The following is a 16475-nucleotide window of genomic DNA, read 5'->3' as shown; positions in this document are numbered from 1 at the left end:
CAAAATTGTTAACTTTTTTTTCCGATCTACTTCCTGTTCCGGTTTTTCCCGCATTTGCGCAGAAATATGTCTTGTTTGCATGAGACTTTTAAAAACAAAACAATTTATCAGTCTAATAAAATATAAAATTGGAACTCAATAGAAATTCATTTTAAATAATTGTTTGATATGGAAAAAAACGCTACCTGATGAAAGCGTTTCATTTGTTTTTATTGAATATGACGTCATAATTAAAAGAACGTCACAGCTAAATCCCTAACAACAGAACCAAAATTGGGAACGTTACATATAGTATAGCAATTTTACCTGACCATATCGGGAAATAGGTATTTAGTCGGATCTTAACACGTACTTGTGATTTGGTTAAACCGGTTTTTCTATAAATATACGAAGAAATGTCGAAATGTTCAGGACTTAATTAAATTCGTATTTCAGTAGGATGGTGCAAGCATACGATTTTTATTGCGTCTTACACTTTGAGAAGCGAATAATCTTTAACTACTTTATTCAAATATTGTGTAAAAACGTTAATTTTCAGCTTGAAAAGTCAAGTGACTCGATCATTTTCCTGAGGAAGTTTTAAAAAATTGCAAAGAAATATTTTTACAGTGGGTTAGCTTTCATTAGTCTTCACTATCTATAGATTAACAACTTTTGGTTATATTTATAATTTAGAATCATCATTGAAGGTGGAGCACGATTGCGCAGTTAATTAATTCTATTAATGTGCCATTTGTATGCAAGAGTGACATTCCGTTGTATTATGTGCCAATTCGAAAAAGTTATGCGAGTATTCACTCCCCTTAACAGGTTCATTATTTTATAAATAAGTTTACGTTTCTGATATAATTTTGAATAATTACAAAATGTATACATTTAATATATTTCAGTTTTTGTTATTGGTGTATCAAAAACATTGATGTACGAATATAATTTCATTAATTTGAAACGTTTAAAATGATTACATACCAATATAAAGAACCGTTCATCATTTTTGAAAAAGACTATGAACGAAAATTGGATTAATTAACTGCTCTTGAAGATAGATTGATTGGCAAATGAACTTGTGTTATCTAATGGTAATCACAGGAACGGACCGGCGAGCAATTATTAAATGTAGCTTATTCAACCTTAAAACAATTTTCCACTATTAACGAATGTTACTTTATACAAATATAAGGACTCAGTTAGCTAAATCTACCAATTTTATTAGATATTATGATTTTTTATTGCAATAGATTAATATGCTATATAGTATTTCGATTTCTTTTTCAACGTGTATGTATGTATGTATGTACTGGTAAATGCCTCCGATATCCGAAGAACCCCTCGAAAGCTGCGAGGGTACAGTGGCATCCATGTACACTCCCTATAGGGATTAATGGAGATGTGTCACTATCGTATATTTATACGACAATTATTTTTAAAGGACAATTCAATCCCCACCCAACACAAAGGGAGTGCTAGGACACCGGGAAGTCTGTTATTATGGTGGAGGAAGCCGAAGTACTCGGAGAAAACCACCGGGCCACTCGGTGGAAACAGACAAACCAGAGAGATATCAGACGATTGATCTCCAGGTCAAAGTAGGGGACAACTTTGACCAACCGAGGCCCCCAAAGGACCCAAGCTAGTTTAAACTCCGGTCTGGGTACCAGAGATGTGTGTGAGAGGGTGAAAATTACCCTTCTGATGTACTGATATTTTTAGCACCCCGAGTGAGAATCGAACTCGGGACCTTCAGCACTGTAGCCATCGGTCTTAACCACTAGACCACGAACTCGTGTTTGATAAGAATAATAATACATACAGACTTCGTCCCCATTCACAGGTTATGCCTGTCTCATATTAGAATAAAGATAGATCTAAGTGACTGTGGGGGAAATACACGAATATGGAAGTGGTTTCTAGTTTATACATGTAAGTATCTAAACAACAGGTGAAATAAAGAGGCTAAAATCAGTTTGCCAGTTTAGGTCCACTTTTCCAATTAAACAGGTGCGCTTTTATCCGTTTCGTCTGCACTCAAAACGCAATCAATAGTTTGAATGATTTAAAGTCTTACATTATCTTTAACCTCAGGAACCGCATGGAGATCAGAACTGTCCATAATAAGTCATGTAAGTTTGAAAATGCATTTTTGGGAATCCCGTAACATTGACCGGAAGTTTTGAATTGTAAAATAATATGGGTACACCTAAAATTAAAAGGCCCCCTGCAGTCCCGATGTTCTTGAATAATTCCAACTAAATAATAATAAATAAGCTTTAATTAGAGTCGGCAAGGTATATACACAGAGACAATACAAGCTGTAATGAGCTTTTAACCGACATAAAAGTAAATCAAAGTTAAAAACTATACAATGCATATCCAATACTGATATTACTGACCTAGGCTGAGGACATGCATATAATAAATTACCTTATAGGGTACCACTTTGCCCAGTCAGTCATATTACATTAAAATAATCACACACCAATTTAAAAGGGGCACTAGCAAAGAGGAAGTATAAAATAAACAAATCATTTGATTGCCATTCATTTGATTCACAAAAACTAATTCTTATATATAGGGTAAAACAGGATGATTAAATAAATTTTCAACCTATTTAATAAAGTAAAATATTGGAACTGTAGAGTGAATACAAACTTTAGATAACTTGATCTCAATCTGTATTGTAGTATCGAATGTATTATGAGCAAGTCTGTAATAAAAGATATTGAAAACAAATATTTATTATGTACCAAAATATTAAATGACATTCAAATTTACTAGCTTGTGAAAATTGCGTACTTTTAGGTTATTTAAATCAAATTATTGTACAGAAAACTATTTAAGTATTACTATGCCAGGTAAATACAGAAGTACATAATGATGCTAAATTTAGAGCAGGTGTTGCTCCGATTAAAATTGAAACTGGCAGATATGACTGGTATAGATGTAAATGAAAGGTTTTGTTTTAATTGTAGAAGATGATTAACATGGTTTATTAGAATGTCCAGAATATGCAGATTTGCGAACGATATTTTTTAACAGTGTATGTAATATCGAAAGTAGTTTTAGTAATTTGAGTAATGAGGAAATTTTTATTTATGTTTCATGATGACAGAGTTTGTTATTTAACAGCCAAAATCTGCCATGACGCACTTTTTAAGAGAAAGTGTATTTTATACTCGTAATAAGTGTATGTAATGTTGTTTATTCATTTTTTAATTAATTTTTTGTTGTTGTATAATTGTTTTTAATAGCGTGGTCTTTTATGCTAGGATATATATATTGATATATGTTGTAGATGTAATATAAATGTATTTTAATCTGTGTTTTAGGCAGTCTCTCATAACTCTTTTTAGATCGGCTCTTTTATAAATTGACCTGTTAATATTATATTGTGTTTTATATCAAATATTTTAAAGAGGTGAGACTCTAATAAACTATTTGTTTGTTTTTGTTGTTGTTTGAATGATATACACATAAACAGACATAGAAAAATTCATTGCCCAGATTCGTGAGGCTATTTATATCTATGTTAGTGTTTATATATCTTTAATATGACCGTCGGCAGTATTCGGGGTCAACTCGATAGTTGAATTTGAATGGTGTGTGTACTAAAGTACACACGAAACGATGACACATAGTATATGGTAGTATAGAGTCCATGCATACTCCATTTATGTAATTTTTAATAGAATGCACCGATTTAAAAGACCTGCTAAAAAATGAGCATAAAAACACAGTTTTCAAAGAAGGCCAATCGTGCGAGGGTTGTATAGCCAGTCAATGTAGTTAAAACTGCTATCACCATTCAGAGAATCTGATAAAAAATTTAGAATAAATATAAAATGTTAAAAAAAAATCCTTAACTTTAATATTTTCAAAATTGCAACGCCGGTTCCTGTATTTGTATAACACTTTGCCAAAAGTTATCAAAATACTGATAAACTAGTCCCAAAAATACTGCATTGAAATAAAAAAAAATAAAAACCTTCATTTCAATAAAAAAGTAAAATCACAAAAATACTGATAGAGGAAAAAACTCAGAGAAAAAAACCACTTCATTGAAATTAAACACTACAATGAAATAAAAAACACTACATTGAAATAAAAACACTACAGTGAAATAAAAACACTACATTGAAATAAAAACATTACATTGAAATAAAAACATTACATTGAAATAAAAACACTATATTTGAAATAAAAAAACCTACATTGAAATTGAAATAAAAATATTACATTGAAATGTACTAAATCGGTGACGTCATCAATCTACTACAACACCAATAGTATTCATTTTTATACTTTTAATATCTCTTTTTCACATTTTCTGTTGATAATGACAACAATCGATATGTTAACTAAACAATGCATGAACATCAAATAATCCCTGTTTGCAAATGGTGGTAAATAAGGCAACTGTAATGTATAGTTGTTGGCATGACACGGGTTATGTTCTTCTCATATATGTTATGATGGTATGATACTAAACCCCTTACGGGAAGGATTCTGCCTGATGTTCATATGATGAAATCATAATCTTTCAGTCAGTTTAATTGAAGTCTGGAGCTGGCATGTCAGTTAACTGCTAGTAGTCTGTTGTTATTTATGTATTATTGTCATTTTGTTTATTTTCTTTGGTTACATCTTCTGACATCAGACTCGGACTTCTCTTGAACTGAATTTTAATGTGCGTATTGTTATGCTTTTACTTTTCTACACTGGTTAGAGGTATAGGGGGAGGGTTGAGATCTCACAAACATGTTTAACCCCGCCGCATTTTTGCGCCTGTCCCAAGTCAGGAGCCTCTGGCCTTTGTTAGTCTTGTATTATTTAAATTTTAGTTTCTTGTGTACAATTTGGAAATTAGTATGGCGTTCATTATCACTGAACTAATATATATTTGTTTAGGGGCCAGCTGAAGGACGCCTCCGGGTGCGGGAATTTCTCGCTACATTGAAGACCTGTTGGTGACCTTCTGCTGTTGTGTTTTTTTATTTTGGTCGGGTTGTTGTCTCTTTGACACATTCCCCATTTCCATTCTCAATTTTATTCATTAGACGACTGATGCCTGACCAATCATGGAATTATGGTATTCTGTTGTATTTTTTCATTTGACAAGATAAGGTGTCTTCAAATTTCATTTTCAAGAAGTTCTATACTCATATATATTTCGATTCATTGTATTTTCATCATTAATAAGTACATTTTAAGTTTACTTTAAATTTTCTAAAATTTTCTAAAAGTTCGTTTTATTGAATTGTCATCTTTAAAAGGCAAATTTTCTTAAATGTATTATTACTTTCCTGAAGTTTTTTTTTTGCTCAAGCTTAAAGAAATCTTTTCTCATATCTAGATAAATGACAATTACATAGCTGTTTGCTCTATGGTCGGGTGGTTGTCGCTTTGACATATTCACCATTTCCTTTCTCAATTTTATTCTTATGTTAAAACATGGTACTCTAGTCTAGTAAAATATGTAATGGGTAACAACATATAAATGCATCATATAATAATCCTTCTTTCAAACCTTTCAGTCTATGACAATATTCTAACATTAATAGAAATTAAAGCAGAGATCTCAGTAAACAAAATAGGAAAACTGAGAAAATCAATGTCCTATATCTGACTCTTACCAATATTCTCGATCAGGATTAACATTTTTCCGCAAACACTAGAGCCTGAGGAACAAAGCAGGAACTTATGATATAGACTCCACTGATCTAAAAAGAGTTGTCCGCTAGAATCATTTGGCTTAACAAGGTCAGTGTTGTTGTCCCGCGCTTTATGTTAAAATGCATTCTCCAATATTCCATTCAATAATAAAAATAACATACATTTGTGTTACAATCTAAATGTTAAACAGAAAAATTCTTAAATATAATTTGAACTTAATCAATAATTTATCTTTTAAACTGAGATCCAGATTTAATTGTACATAGATATTTTTTGCAGGAATTTAACTGTATAATGATTTTTTACCAATATATTCATTTACGGTTTATTATTCACTGAATTGCGAAATGTTGATACAAAAAAATAAATTAAAAAAAAGACAAACCGATTATCAACAATTTTTCAAGTACGTACTTGTTTCTGTATTTTAGCAATATAAAACTTATTGCCAGATATCCGGCATTGCGCAATATTTTGAAATCATGTGAAGGACGGGTAAGTTTAAAGTTATAGTAAATACTGGTATTGTTAGTTTTGCTATGGCGGTATCTCTAATATAACGAAAGACAAATCACACTGATATTTAACTATTGTAAAATGCCCCTTTTATGATCACTAAATGCCACGCCCACTTACGGCCTTAGTTACCCCCTCCTCCCTGGTATAAGCTTCTTCTACTTCTTTAAGCTTTCCAGTTTTCCATCTGAATAAAGATGATTGTTTCAATTCATCATGATTATCTTAAATTTAGGCTTTTTAGTCTAATAAAAATGCTGTAATTAGTATCTTGAATGAAAACAAAAATGTTAATAAAGATATTTGCAGCAACACTTTATCTAAAACAATATCTTACCTCCCTACAATGAAACCGCCCCCCCCCCCTTTTGTTTAAGCTCGAGTTGTAGTTTCGATACCATTGCCTGTGTAAGTTTATGAATGTCTCTGAAATATACATCAAGGTTTTATATCATAAAGGGAAGTCTGTGATTGAGTTCGGTGTAATTTCTCCTAAAATGAAGAAATTTTCTTTTGACAGCAACTTTTCTTTAGCTAATATATATACAACTATTTTGCCATTATCATTACAGTTTTTTCAGGATATAAAATGGCACTGTACTGTAGACATCACATCATTCTGTATAACTATAAACAATAATAAATGTTTTAGCCCCCTACGGACGAAGTTAAGTTCAAGTTTGAATTTTGTTCCGGTTTGATGATTTTGTGAAGAGTAATGGTGTTTGGACTTAAAAAAAATCATTTAAATATTTAGTTTCCACACTTTTTTCGTCATGTGTGAAGATATTGACTTGATATTGTTATAAAGAAGGTTATGTAGTAAGTATGAATAGAAGGAAGATGTGGGGTATGTAGGGCCTCAGAGAACACAAATGTCTATGCTGTAATGCACTAAGATCATGTCATTGTTCTATTTGTTCCAGTACACTGAATTTTTAACATGTAGTGTACTACATGTATGTATTGTGATGCAATAGTCTCAAAGATGTGGTATGATTGTAATGGCAATGATGAGACTGATACCAAATGCTGTAGAGTAGAGGCGAAAGATATCAAAGTGACACTCTAATCATTAGTCAAAAACAAATATGACAAAACAAAAAAACTCAACAAAAAACCGAAAAATTATGAACTAACCCCGCCAATTCAGAGTATAGAATGTTTAAAACAAGAAAACTCTGTCTCTACATGATCATTTATACTATAGATCATACAACATACAAAAGGGACACTCTAACTCATTAGTCAAAAACAAACTGGCAATGCCATAGCGAAATAAAACTCAACAAAAAACCGAAAAATTATGAACAGCTATACAACAATCAACATAGAAAACGAAAGATAGAGCATGAACTAACCCCACCAATTCAAGTGTATAGAATGTTTAAAACAAGAAAGTTATGTTCCTATTTATACATACATCATGCAACATACACTAATTTTATAATTGTTTATATTTCAGAGAACAAGACTTCTATGCAAGATGGCAGAGGTGGTTGACGACAACCATTCTGATAGCACAGTACAGAACATGCTAAAAGCATGGGAAGAAGGATTGTATTGTGATGTTACATTAAAATGTGGAGCAAAACAAATCACAGCGCATAAGATTGTTCTGGCGTCATTATCTGACTATTTCAAAAATCTTTTTAAATATCATAATAATCAAAGTGACACTCATATTGAAGAGTATGATTTAGATCCTAATTTTTTCAAAGAGGACACGTTAAATCAAATTATCCGATATGGCTACACCGGTAGAATAAAAATAGAAGTTGGATTTGTTCAAGAATTACTTATGGCAGCAAGTTTTCTGCAAATAAAATTTGTTCTAACTGAATGTGAAACGTTCATGACACATAATATCGAAACTGACAATGTGATTGCCTTAGTTTCTTTCAGTAATCTGTTTAATTTGAAATGTTTATTGGATGCAGTATGCAGTTTTATTTCTAAAGATTTTAAAGACCTTATTGATAATGGAGCATTTTTGAAGTTATCAACAGACGACTTTAAAACAGTGCTACACAATAATCATTTGACTGTTTTTGATCATGATGTCCCTGTAGAAAATCCTGAACTAGAAATATTAAAATTAGTTGGTGTGTACCTTAGTATTACGAGTGTCAGTCATTTTGATTTCAAAGCATCTACCGTACCTGAGTTGCTTGGGGAAATCCGTTTCAGTGATATACACAACCCCGAAGATTTAAAATCAGTTGCCGATCTTTATCCGATTTTAAATTGTGATTTGCTACAGAATGCCATAACTGCTGAATCAAACACGAAATCCGATCTATTTGATCGCAAGTTTGCAAACTGTCGTAAAACGCTTCAAACTGGAAGAAAAGGTTTTGCTTGTGGTGGGCAGGAGCATCATGTTCTTGAAGAGTTTTCTGAAGCTTGGGAAGATGGCAAGGATATAAATGACAGACCTATAAACTTCAAGCTGTGGATAAGGAGGTGGGATGGTCGACCAGTTTTAGGGGGAATTTATGTACAATATCGAAGTGGGAAACTTTTAATTTACGGCGAAAAACCAAAGTTAGAATCAATATTTGTGTCAGAACATGAATTTTCACTGGAAGAAAATGAAGTTATCACTCAAATAAATGTTCGAAGTGGGTGGATGATTGACAGCTTAAAATTTTTCACTAACTTTGGACGAGAATTTGGTCCATTTGGGGGCTCTAGTGGATCAGAAATTACTGCATCATTGAATAATGATGGAATAAGTTATTTACATTCCTTGGATGGAAAGGTAGTTATGGCCCAGGGTTATCTTGGAATTACGTGTTTGAAATTTGTATGGGTGAGTTACGATGAAAATCAGTGTAATGAAATGACCATACACAGTGACAGTGACGGGTCTGATAGTTTAGTCCAGCAGCTAAGTCCAATATTTTGGGACTATTGATCACTTTATGGTAAAAGCATGAAACTTTGCACAGTGTTAGTTATGATGCTTATAAACATTTTTAGATATGGAGCCATAAAAAAAATCCTCAATGGCCGCCAACAGTCATGAAGCAGAGTCCAAAACTATAGTATGATTTATCATTTGAAAATTAAAGCATAAAACTTTGCATATTGCTAGTCATGATGATTATTTATCTTTTCTGAATGTGGAACAATAAAAAAAAATCCATAATGGCCGCCAATTTTAAAAATGGCCGCCGACAGTCATGAGGCAGAGTCCAAAAATATGGTATAATTTATCATTTGAAAATAAAGCACAACACTTTGCATATTGTTAGTAATGGTGCTTATTAATTTTTCATGTATATGGAACAATTAAAAATAATTCCATAATGGCCGACAAATTCAAAATGGCTGCCAACAGTCATGAGGCAGAGTTCCCAAAAAAATGGTATAATTGATCATTTGAAAATAAAAGCATATTGCTAGTTATGATGCTAATTAATCTTTTCTTAATATTGAACAATCAAAAATAATTCCTTAATGGCTGACAATTTCAAAATGGCCGCCAAAAGTATTATTATCAGAAACTATATTGTGTATATCTAGAAAGCTATTAACAATCAACAAATATTTGTGCTTTGCAAAACTTTCAGGATTTCAGGTCATGAAATCTTGAATTACGGTCATAGTTCTTACAACATGGCTACTGAAAAGATATACAGGGTATCAAGTGTAGAATAAGACAAACCGACTAAATCAAATAATATTGATTGGGCAAATTGCATCCTATGTCAAGAAATTATTGTTTTTCTGTTTGTCTTTTTCATTTTTAGCCTTGGCGTTGTCAGTTTGTTTTAGATTTATGAGTTTGACTGTCCCTTTGGTATCTTTCGTCCCTCTTTTATATGCCTATTTGATTCTAAACGTCTCAATGTTGGTGCTGGTTATCAATCTTAAGCTGACAATATTAAGAAGTTTCATAAATAACGATTGATGCCTGAAGGCATTAATGTGTGCATTGAAAACTTAGATGAGGAATCTGGAATAGCAGTCTTTCATTGACCAAAAGACATGTTGGCACAAATCTTGCAACTTAAAACTGTACATGACAAAGTTGAATAGAGCAGAGAAACGAACCTCACATGAGAGAATAGATAATAAAGCAACCACATCTAAAAGAAAACTAGACAAAGCCTTTCAGTTTAGTCCAACAGTAACCCGTATGCGTGCTTTTTCTGTAATGAAAATGGTCAAGAAGCTCTTCATGAGTCCTCAAAGTTTGAACAAGATACACCTGTGATATAATGTGCAGTAAAATTAAATGACACATTGTTACTTGCAAAGTTAAATGGTGGTGATCTAATTCCACAGGAAGCAAAGTACCACTTTAAATGTTTAGTTTCCTTATATAATCGTGCATCTCGAATTGAAATGAAAAATGATAATGTCGAATCTAAGAAGGATCAAAGTCAAATCCATGGTATTGCATTTTTAGAACTAGTCTCTTATATAAATGAAACAAGGTCATGCAATGAGACCATAAGTGTTTACAAGTTGTCAGATCTATGTAAACTTTATACGGAAAGAATAACATGTATATGTGCAGATGTTTCATCTCGATTTAATAGTACACGACTGAACACAGAATTGTATCTAATTTCCCTTACTTAAATGCTTACAAACAAGGCCTTGAAAACATTATTGCTTTCAAAGATGACATTGGTCCTGCAATGAAGAGAGTCTGCTTAGAAGACTTTGAAAACGAGTTTGTAAACATATCAAAAGCAGCTAGGTTTGTTCGTAAATATATTTTTGCATCAAATTCAGAATTTAAAGGAACCTTCCTAAAGGGTTTTCATGAAGCTTCTGTATCCCAGTCATTGCTTTCTTTGGTCAGTATGATTCAGTCTGGACCCAACATTCAGGATCGTCCATATTCTCAGTCGACATTAACAATAGTACAACTTCTGATTTATAGTTGTACAGAGAAACTATCCAACCGTCACATGAAAGATCGTGAACCTCCAATTTGAGCTTATTTGGGAATCATGATCCACTGTAAGACAAGAAAACATGATCTAGTAGATACTTTCTTTAAACTTGGACTGTCTGTCTACTACGACCGAGTGTTAGAAATTTTAACTTTCATGGCCAATGATACTTGTCGTCGTTGTGTCCAAGAAGGTTTTGTTTGCCCTACCAATATACTACAAAATGTATTTACTTCATATGCTGTAGACAACATTTATCACAATCCAAGCAGTATCTTGTTAAAAGATTCATACCATGGTACAGGTATATCTTTATTCTAACATATTTCAGAGGGTGCTCAATGCGTTGTTCAAACATTTGACCAATCTGAACCTATGTTGAAATGCCAGTCAAAGAGAGTGTCTCTTTTACCAGAGAGTTATTCAAATCTTCCACCAGCTGTACTAAGATTAGTGAACCAGATATCCCATTAGTTGAAGGAGAACTTTCCATTGATATGTCCTTATTCCCAGCTGAATTAAAAGGGGAATTCAAATGGCTGAACAGCTGTGGATAGGATTTGGCACTGGAAAGAACTTTCGATATATTTCAATTAATGGAGTGTGCCTTGCTCTAGGACCATTGAAATTGAGATTATTTCATCTGTTCCATTTATTTACCGGTTGTGACACAGTCTCAGCTTTTTCTGGGAAAGGTTAGAAATCAGCTTTGGATACATGGTCCGTATATGAGGACTTACAAGTCAGAAGCATTTCTGCAGGTTATTGAGAATTCAAATGAAGTGGAAATTTTAAAAGTGTTTAAAAGTAATAGAACGATATGTTGTGCTTTTGTATGATCGGTCTAGTACAGCTAATATGGTGAATGAGTAGCGTACTAAATTATATTATTCACGCAGAAGACAAGAACAATTGACAATATTCCTCCAAGACGAGATGCACTTCTTCATTGAACATACGAAACGTGCAGCTTACCAAGGTAGTGTTATTTGGGGCAATTGTTTAGTTGCAAATCCAAGTATGTCATCACCAGATTTATTTGGTTGGCAAAAACTTGATGGTACCATTCTGGTCTGTGCTTGCTGAAGTTTCAATGTCATGCATGTAAACTCTTGAAAGCAGCATTTAAATGCACAGCATTATGCAACTTCTTACCGGACTGTGAAAGAGAAATTGATTGAGACTATGCTTTCTTTTGATTTTCCTGCATTTGTATCATATTTTAATTATAATTTTAATCTGTTGTTATGTTAAATAGTTACTTGTTAGTTTTTCTTTATTTCTTATCTCATTTCTAAAAAATAAATACTCTTTGCACAGATTCAATACTGCATATGTTGAATTTTGTTTTCATTTCAGGAAAATTGTGAAATTTTCTAAGGTCATTCATTACCTGTAACTGTGAAAAATAAGAACTCGCCAAAGACGCCATTTTGAGTTGTATCGGCCATTTTTATGTCATAGTTAATGTCACCTGTTACAGTGAATAATAATATGTTTGTTTATACGTGCTTTTATTGAAATAATTGATCCATTATTTTTCAATTATTTTTATACCATATTTATAACAAACGTCAAATTTTTGACATGTTAAACGGCACCATTTTGAATATTGCCGCCATTTTGGAAACATTATCTATGCACCCAGGTATTAATGATACATTGTAGGCCTTTGTCGATATCAATTTGATCAGTTTCACGGATTTGGTAACTTTCTATCACACAATGATGGTGTATACATACGAATACTGTCAAACTAGACATTTTGACCCGCCATTTTAAATTTGGACGCCATTTTGATGATTTCTGTATTATAAGTTTTAAAAAAATAATAATTGACATATCTTAAGTGTATTTCCTTAAGTTTGTGACATCTTCTGAACTCATTAAAAATGGAATACTTCATCAAGTGAATTATGTTATACTTATGTCGGCCATCTTGAATTTGGCGGCCATATTGGAATTTTTTTCGTGGCTCCATATCTGAATTTTTTCTAAACCCCTTAATCTTTCACTATGCCAAGTTTCATGCTTTTACCATAAAGTGATCAATTATTCTGATATCCGCTGGACTAGTTGGGGATCAAGTTATGATGGATCAGAAAGTGATTAAATTGATAACTATCAGTGTGGAATAGTGAGTGATTAAATTGATAAATACCAGTATGGAATAGAGAGTGATTAAATTGATAAATAACAGTATGGAAAAGAGAGTGATTAAATTGATTTAAATATCAGTGTATACAAAACACATGATTTCTTTGGGGGAAAGAGACACAGTTTATATCTCCTAACGAAGTTCGGCAACAAGACACAGAATCCTAGCAAATAGGGAAGGTGTCAAAATAAATCATAGTCTTTGTAACTGTTTGTTGTCAGTTTAATATAAATAAGTCAACAGTCTTCCACTCACAAATAAAACTTGCTTATTTTCTGACTTATTTTTATTCAGTACTCAAATTTATGTGATGACATCTACCACCAGGACTGCTTCAATATTTGTTAGAACACTATGACTTGACGATCACGCATGGAGTTTTGTTTTACCGACACGTGATCTTCCATGCATATTTTCCTCCTTGGATTTTTTGTTCTTACTCTTACTTGTTCTTCAGAGACATGGAACACTGTGTCACAGTTGAATATATGCTTTATTAAGTTGCAACTAGAAACGTAAATTCGAAGTCTTTCTGCAGGTACGATCAATCTTCACGACTTTACATGTAGTTTAAAGTACGGTCAGCAACACGGAGTCTTTGCTTAAACCTAACAGCAAGCTATAAAGGGCTCAAAAATGACTATTGTAAATAGAGGCAACTGTAGTATACCACTGTTCGAAAGTCATAAATCGATTGAGAGAAAACAAAACCGGTTTACAAACTAAAACCGAGAGAAACTCATCACCTATAAGAATGACTGATTTGATTTTTTTGTATTTTGACGGCTCTTTTTAGCACCGCATTTAGGCTTTTTTGTGGCGACTAGTTTTTATTTGCGGAGGAAACCCGGATGCCCGGAGTAAAAGACTGACCTCCGATAGGAAAACTATTATCTATATGAGAAAATCAACGAAACAACAGAAACAATTAAGTTAAACAAAAAACAAATGAAAATACAACGCACACAGAAACGAACTATAAGATCTGGTTTTATGGCTAGCCAAACTTCGCACTTTTATAGCAATGTTAAATATTACACTAAAATGACAAAACTAAATGCCAGTACTATAATTCAAATAAATGCAAGAACATTCAGGACAGAGAAATACACAAAAATACAATAATACATTTCGACATGCTATTATAGTTATCATGTACTAGGCTTATAATTTGATACGCCAGACGCACACGACGTCTACATAAGACTCATCAGTGGCGCTCGGTTCAAAATAGTAAGAAAGACTAACAAGGTACAAAGTTGAAGAGCAATAATGATCCAAAATTCCAAAATGATGTGCCAAATACGGCTGAACTGGGATAAAAAAATCCTTACTATTTAGAATAATTCATACTTTTGCAAACAGAAAATTTATAAAATTAACATATAATTGATATTCACGCCAACACCGAAGTGCTGACCAACCACTAACCAACGTAGGACAGCACAACAGAACCACGCATTATCCCATCTGTCTGTCACAAGACGGGATCGACGCCACAAAAATGACGTAACAGGTAAATTTCTAAAAAAATGATATAATTCAAGATCGGGTTTGTAATTATGGTATTATATGTATTTTATAGCAATTACAAAAGTATAAGTATAGAATTTTGCTAGTAGTAATTGATTATCTTTTACTTTTACATACGAATAGAAAATTAAAAAAAATATAGATTTACTGAATCACAACTACAAACGATAAGACATTTAACATTATCCGATCAGAATTACAGATACAACATCATAACTAACTACATGAATGTTGTTTAAACAAATACCGTGACACGTCTTATAGAAATGCAGATTCACACTCAGTAAAACAGTCATATTCGGGAATAGGTCGGATTCGGTACTTAATTAAAAGAACAGATGACGTAAATTATAAAATACAATCTAAGAAGTGGAAAAAATTTCCTTTGTTAGTTTAGACAAAGACATGCCGTATGGATCAACCAGTTCATAAAATTTATGGAGTGTCAGTTTTAATCTGTCCTCCTCACAAGGTTTTTGGAGCAGTTGCTGCGTAAGGAGTACATTCCTGTATATGAAGTCCGTATAGTGTGAACGTGCTTAACGTATCAACTCAGATATGAAAACACCAATGCAAACGATGGGGCAGAGAAACGAGAAAAACGTGAGAACCACATCAACAAACGACAACTACTGAACATTCGATTCTTGGCTTGGGACAGATGCCAACAATTGTAGTGAGTTTAAACGTTTAAATAGGTACATGCATGCACCCTTATCTGAAACAATAGTGTAACATCACAACATAGAAAAAATCAAAAGACATATTAACACTAGTGCACACACACGGAAAGAATACATTTGACATATGATACAATGGAAACACAAAATCAATATTGTATGTTTTTTTAATTTTAGTTCATTTATATTTTCTAAGTTTAGTGAGACGTCCATATTCACTGAACTAGTACAATTGTTTGTTTAGAGATCAGCTGAAGCCCGCCTCCGGTTGCGTGATTTTCTCGATGAGTTGAAGACCCATTAATGGCCTGCTGTTTTGTGCTGTTTTGTTCGTGTTGTTGTCTCGACATAATTCCCATTTCCATTCTAAGTTTTAACAGAAGACATTAGCTAAAAATGAAAACTCTTGGGCAGATTCAGATTGCCATTGTTGGTTTGGTATAGACAATAATTCATATATGTATAAATAGATATAGATAAAACATGTCATGCTGAATGTTCAAAACTTACAAGGTAAGTCACGAAATACTATTCAGGCCAAAGTGATCATTTTGACTCATGATGTTAAGCTCCATAGTAAGTTGGTAGTTCTTTTGAAAGTTTGACGCCAGCTTCATATCAGCAATGTCTTAGATGAGTTCAAACTTCTGTTACGATCAATTATTTAAAAAAACAAATTGCGGCCCTTGGAACTTAATCTTTAATGCTCTCATGTGTGAAATTCTTTTCAGAATTTTATGTTCCTTATAAATATATATATATATATATGATACCTACTGGTTTATATCTTAAATGTTTTTGACTGATGAGTCTTATGTAGACGAAACGCGCATCTGGCGTACTAAATTATAATCCTGGTATTTTTGATCACTATTTACACCACTGGGTCGATGCCACTGCTGATGGACGTTTCGTCCCCGAAGATATCACCAGCCCAGTAGTCAATATTTCGGTGTTGACATGAATATCAATAATGTGGTCAATTTTATAAATTTTCTGTTT

General features: G+C 32.8%; 2 protein-coding genes across 3 annotated transcripts in view; one reads left to right on the top strand and one right to left on the bottom strand.

The window, feature by feature from the left end:
* Nucleotides 1–2203, bottom strand: part of LOC134725991 (E3 ubiquitin-protein ligase TRAF7-like) — a 45896-nt gene extending 43693 nt beyond the window's left edge. For both annotated transcript variants that reach the window (XR_010108617.1, XM_063590340.1), the window contains exon 1: nucleotides 2066–2203. Coding sequence is in view for 1 of the 2 variants with exons in the window: in XM_063590340.1 (XP_063446410.1) it covers nucleotides 2066–2110 (45 nt within the window). In the remaining variant the exon portion in view is untranslated. The remainder of the gene's footprint in view (nucleotides 1–2065) is intronic.
* Nucleotides 2204–6113: 3910 nt separating this feature from the next.
* LOC134725990 (kelch-like protein 20) lies at nucleotides 6114–9534 on the top strand. The gene is made up of 2 exons (XM_063590339.1): nucleotides 6114–6165; nucleotides 7652–9534. The coding sequence occupies exon 2, from the start codon at nucleotides 7673–7675 to the stop codon at nucleotides 9104–9106; it is 1434 nt and encodes a 477-aa protein (XP_063446409.1). The 5' UTR covers nucleotides 6114–6165; nucleotides 7652–7672; the 3' UTR covers nucleotides 9107–9534.
* The last annotated feature ends 6941 nt before the right edge of the window (nucleotides 9535–16475 follow it).

The sequence above is a fragment of the Mytilus trossulus genome, chromosome 7, assembly GCF_036588685.1.
Source record: "Mytilus trossulus isolate FHL-02 chromosome 7, PNRI_Mtr1.1.1.hap1, whole genome shotgun sequence".
In the NCBI taxonomy this organism is placed as follows: domain Eukaryota; kingdom Metazoa; phylum Mollusca; class Bivalvia; order Mytilida; family Mytilidae; genus Mytilus; species Mytilus trossulus.
The sequence above is the reverse complement of the archived record's forward strand: the minus strand, read 5'-3'. Positions and strand labels throughout refer to the sequence as shown.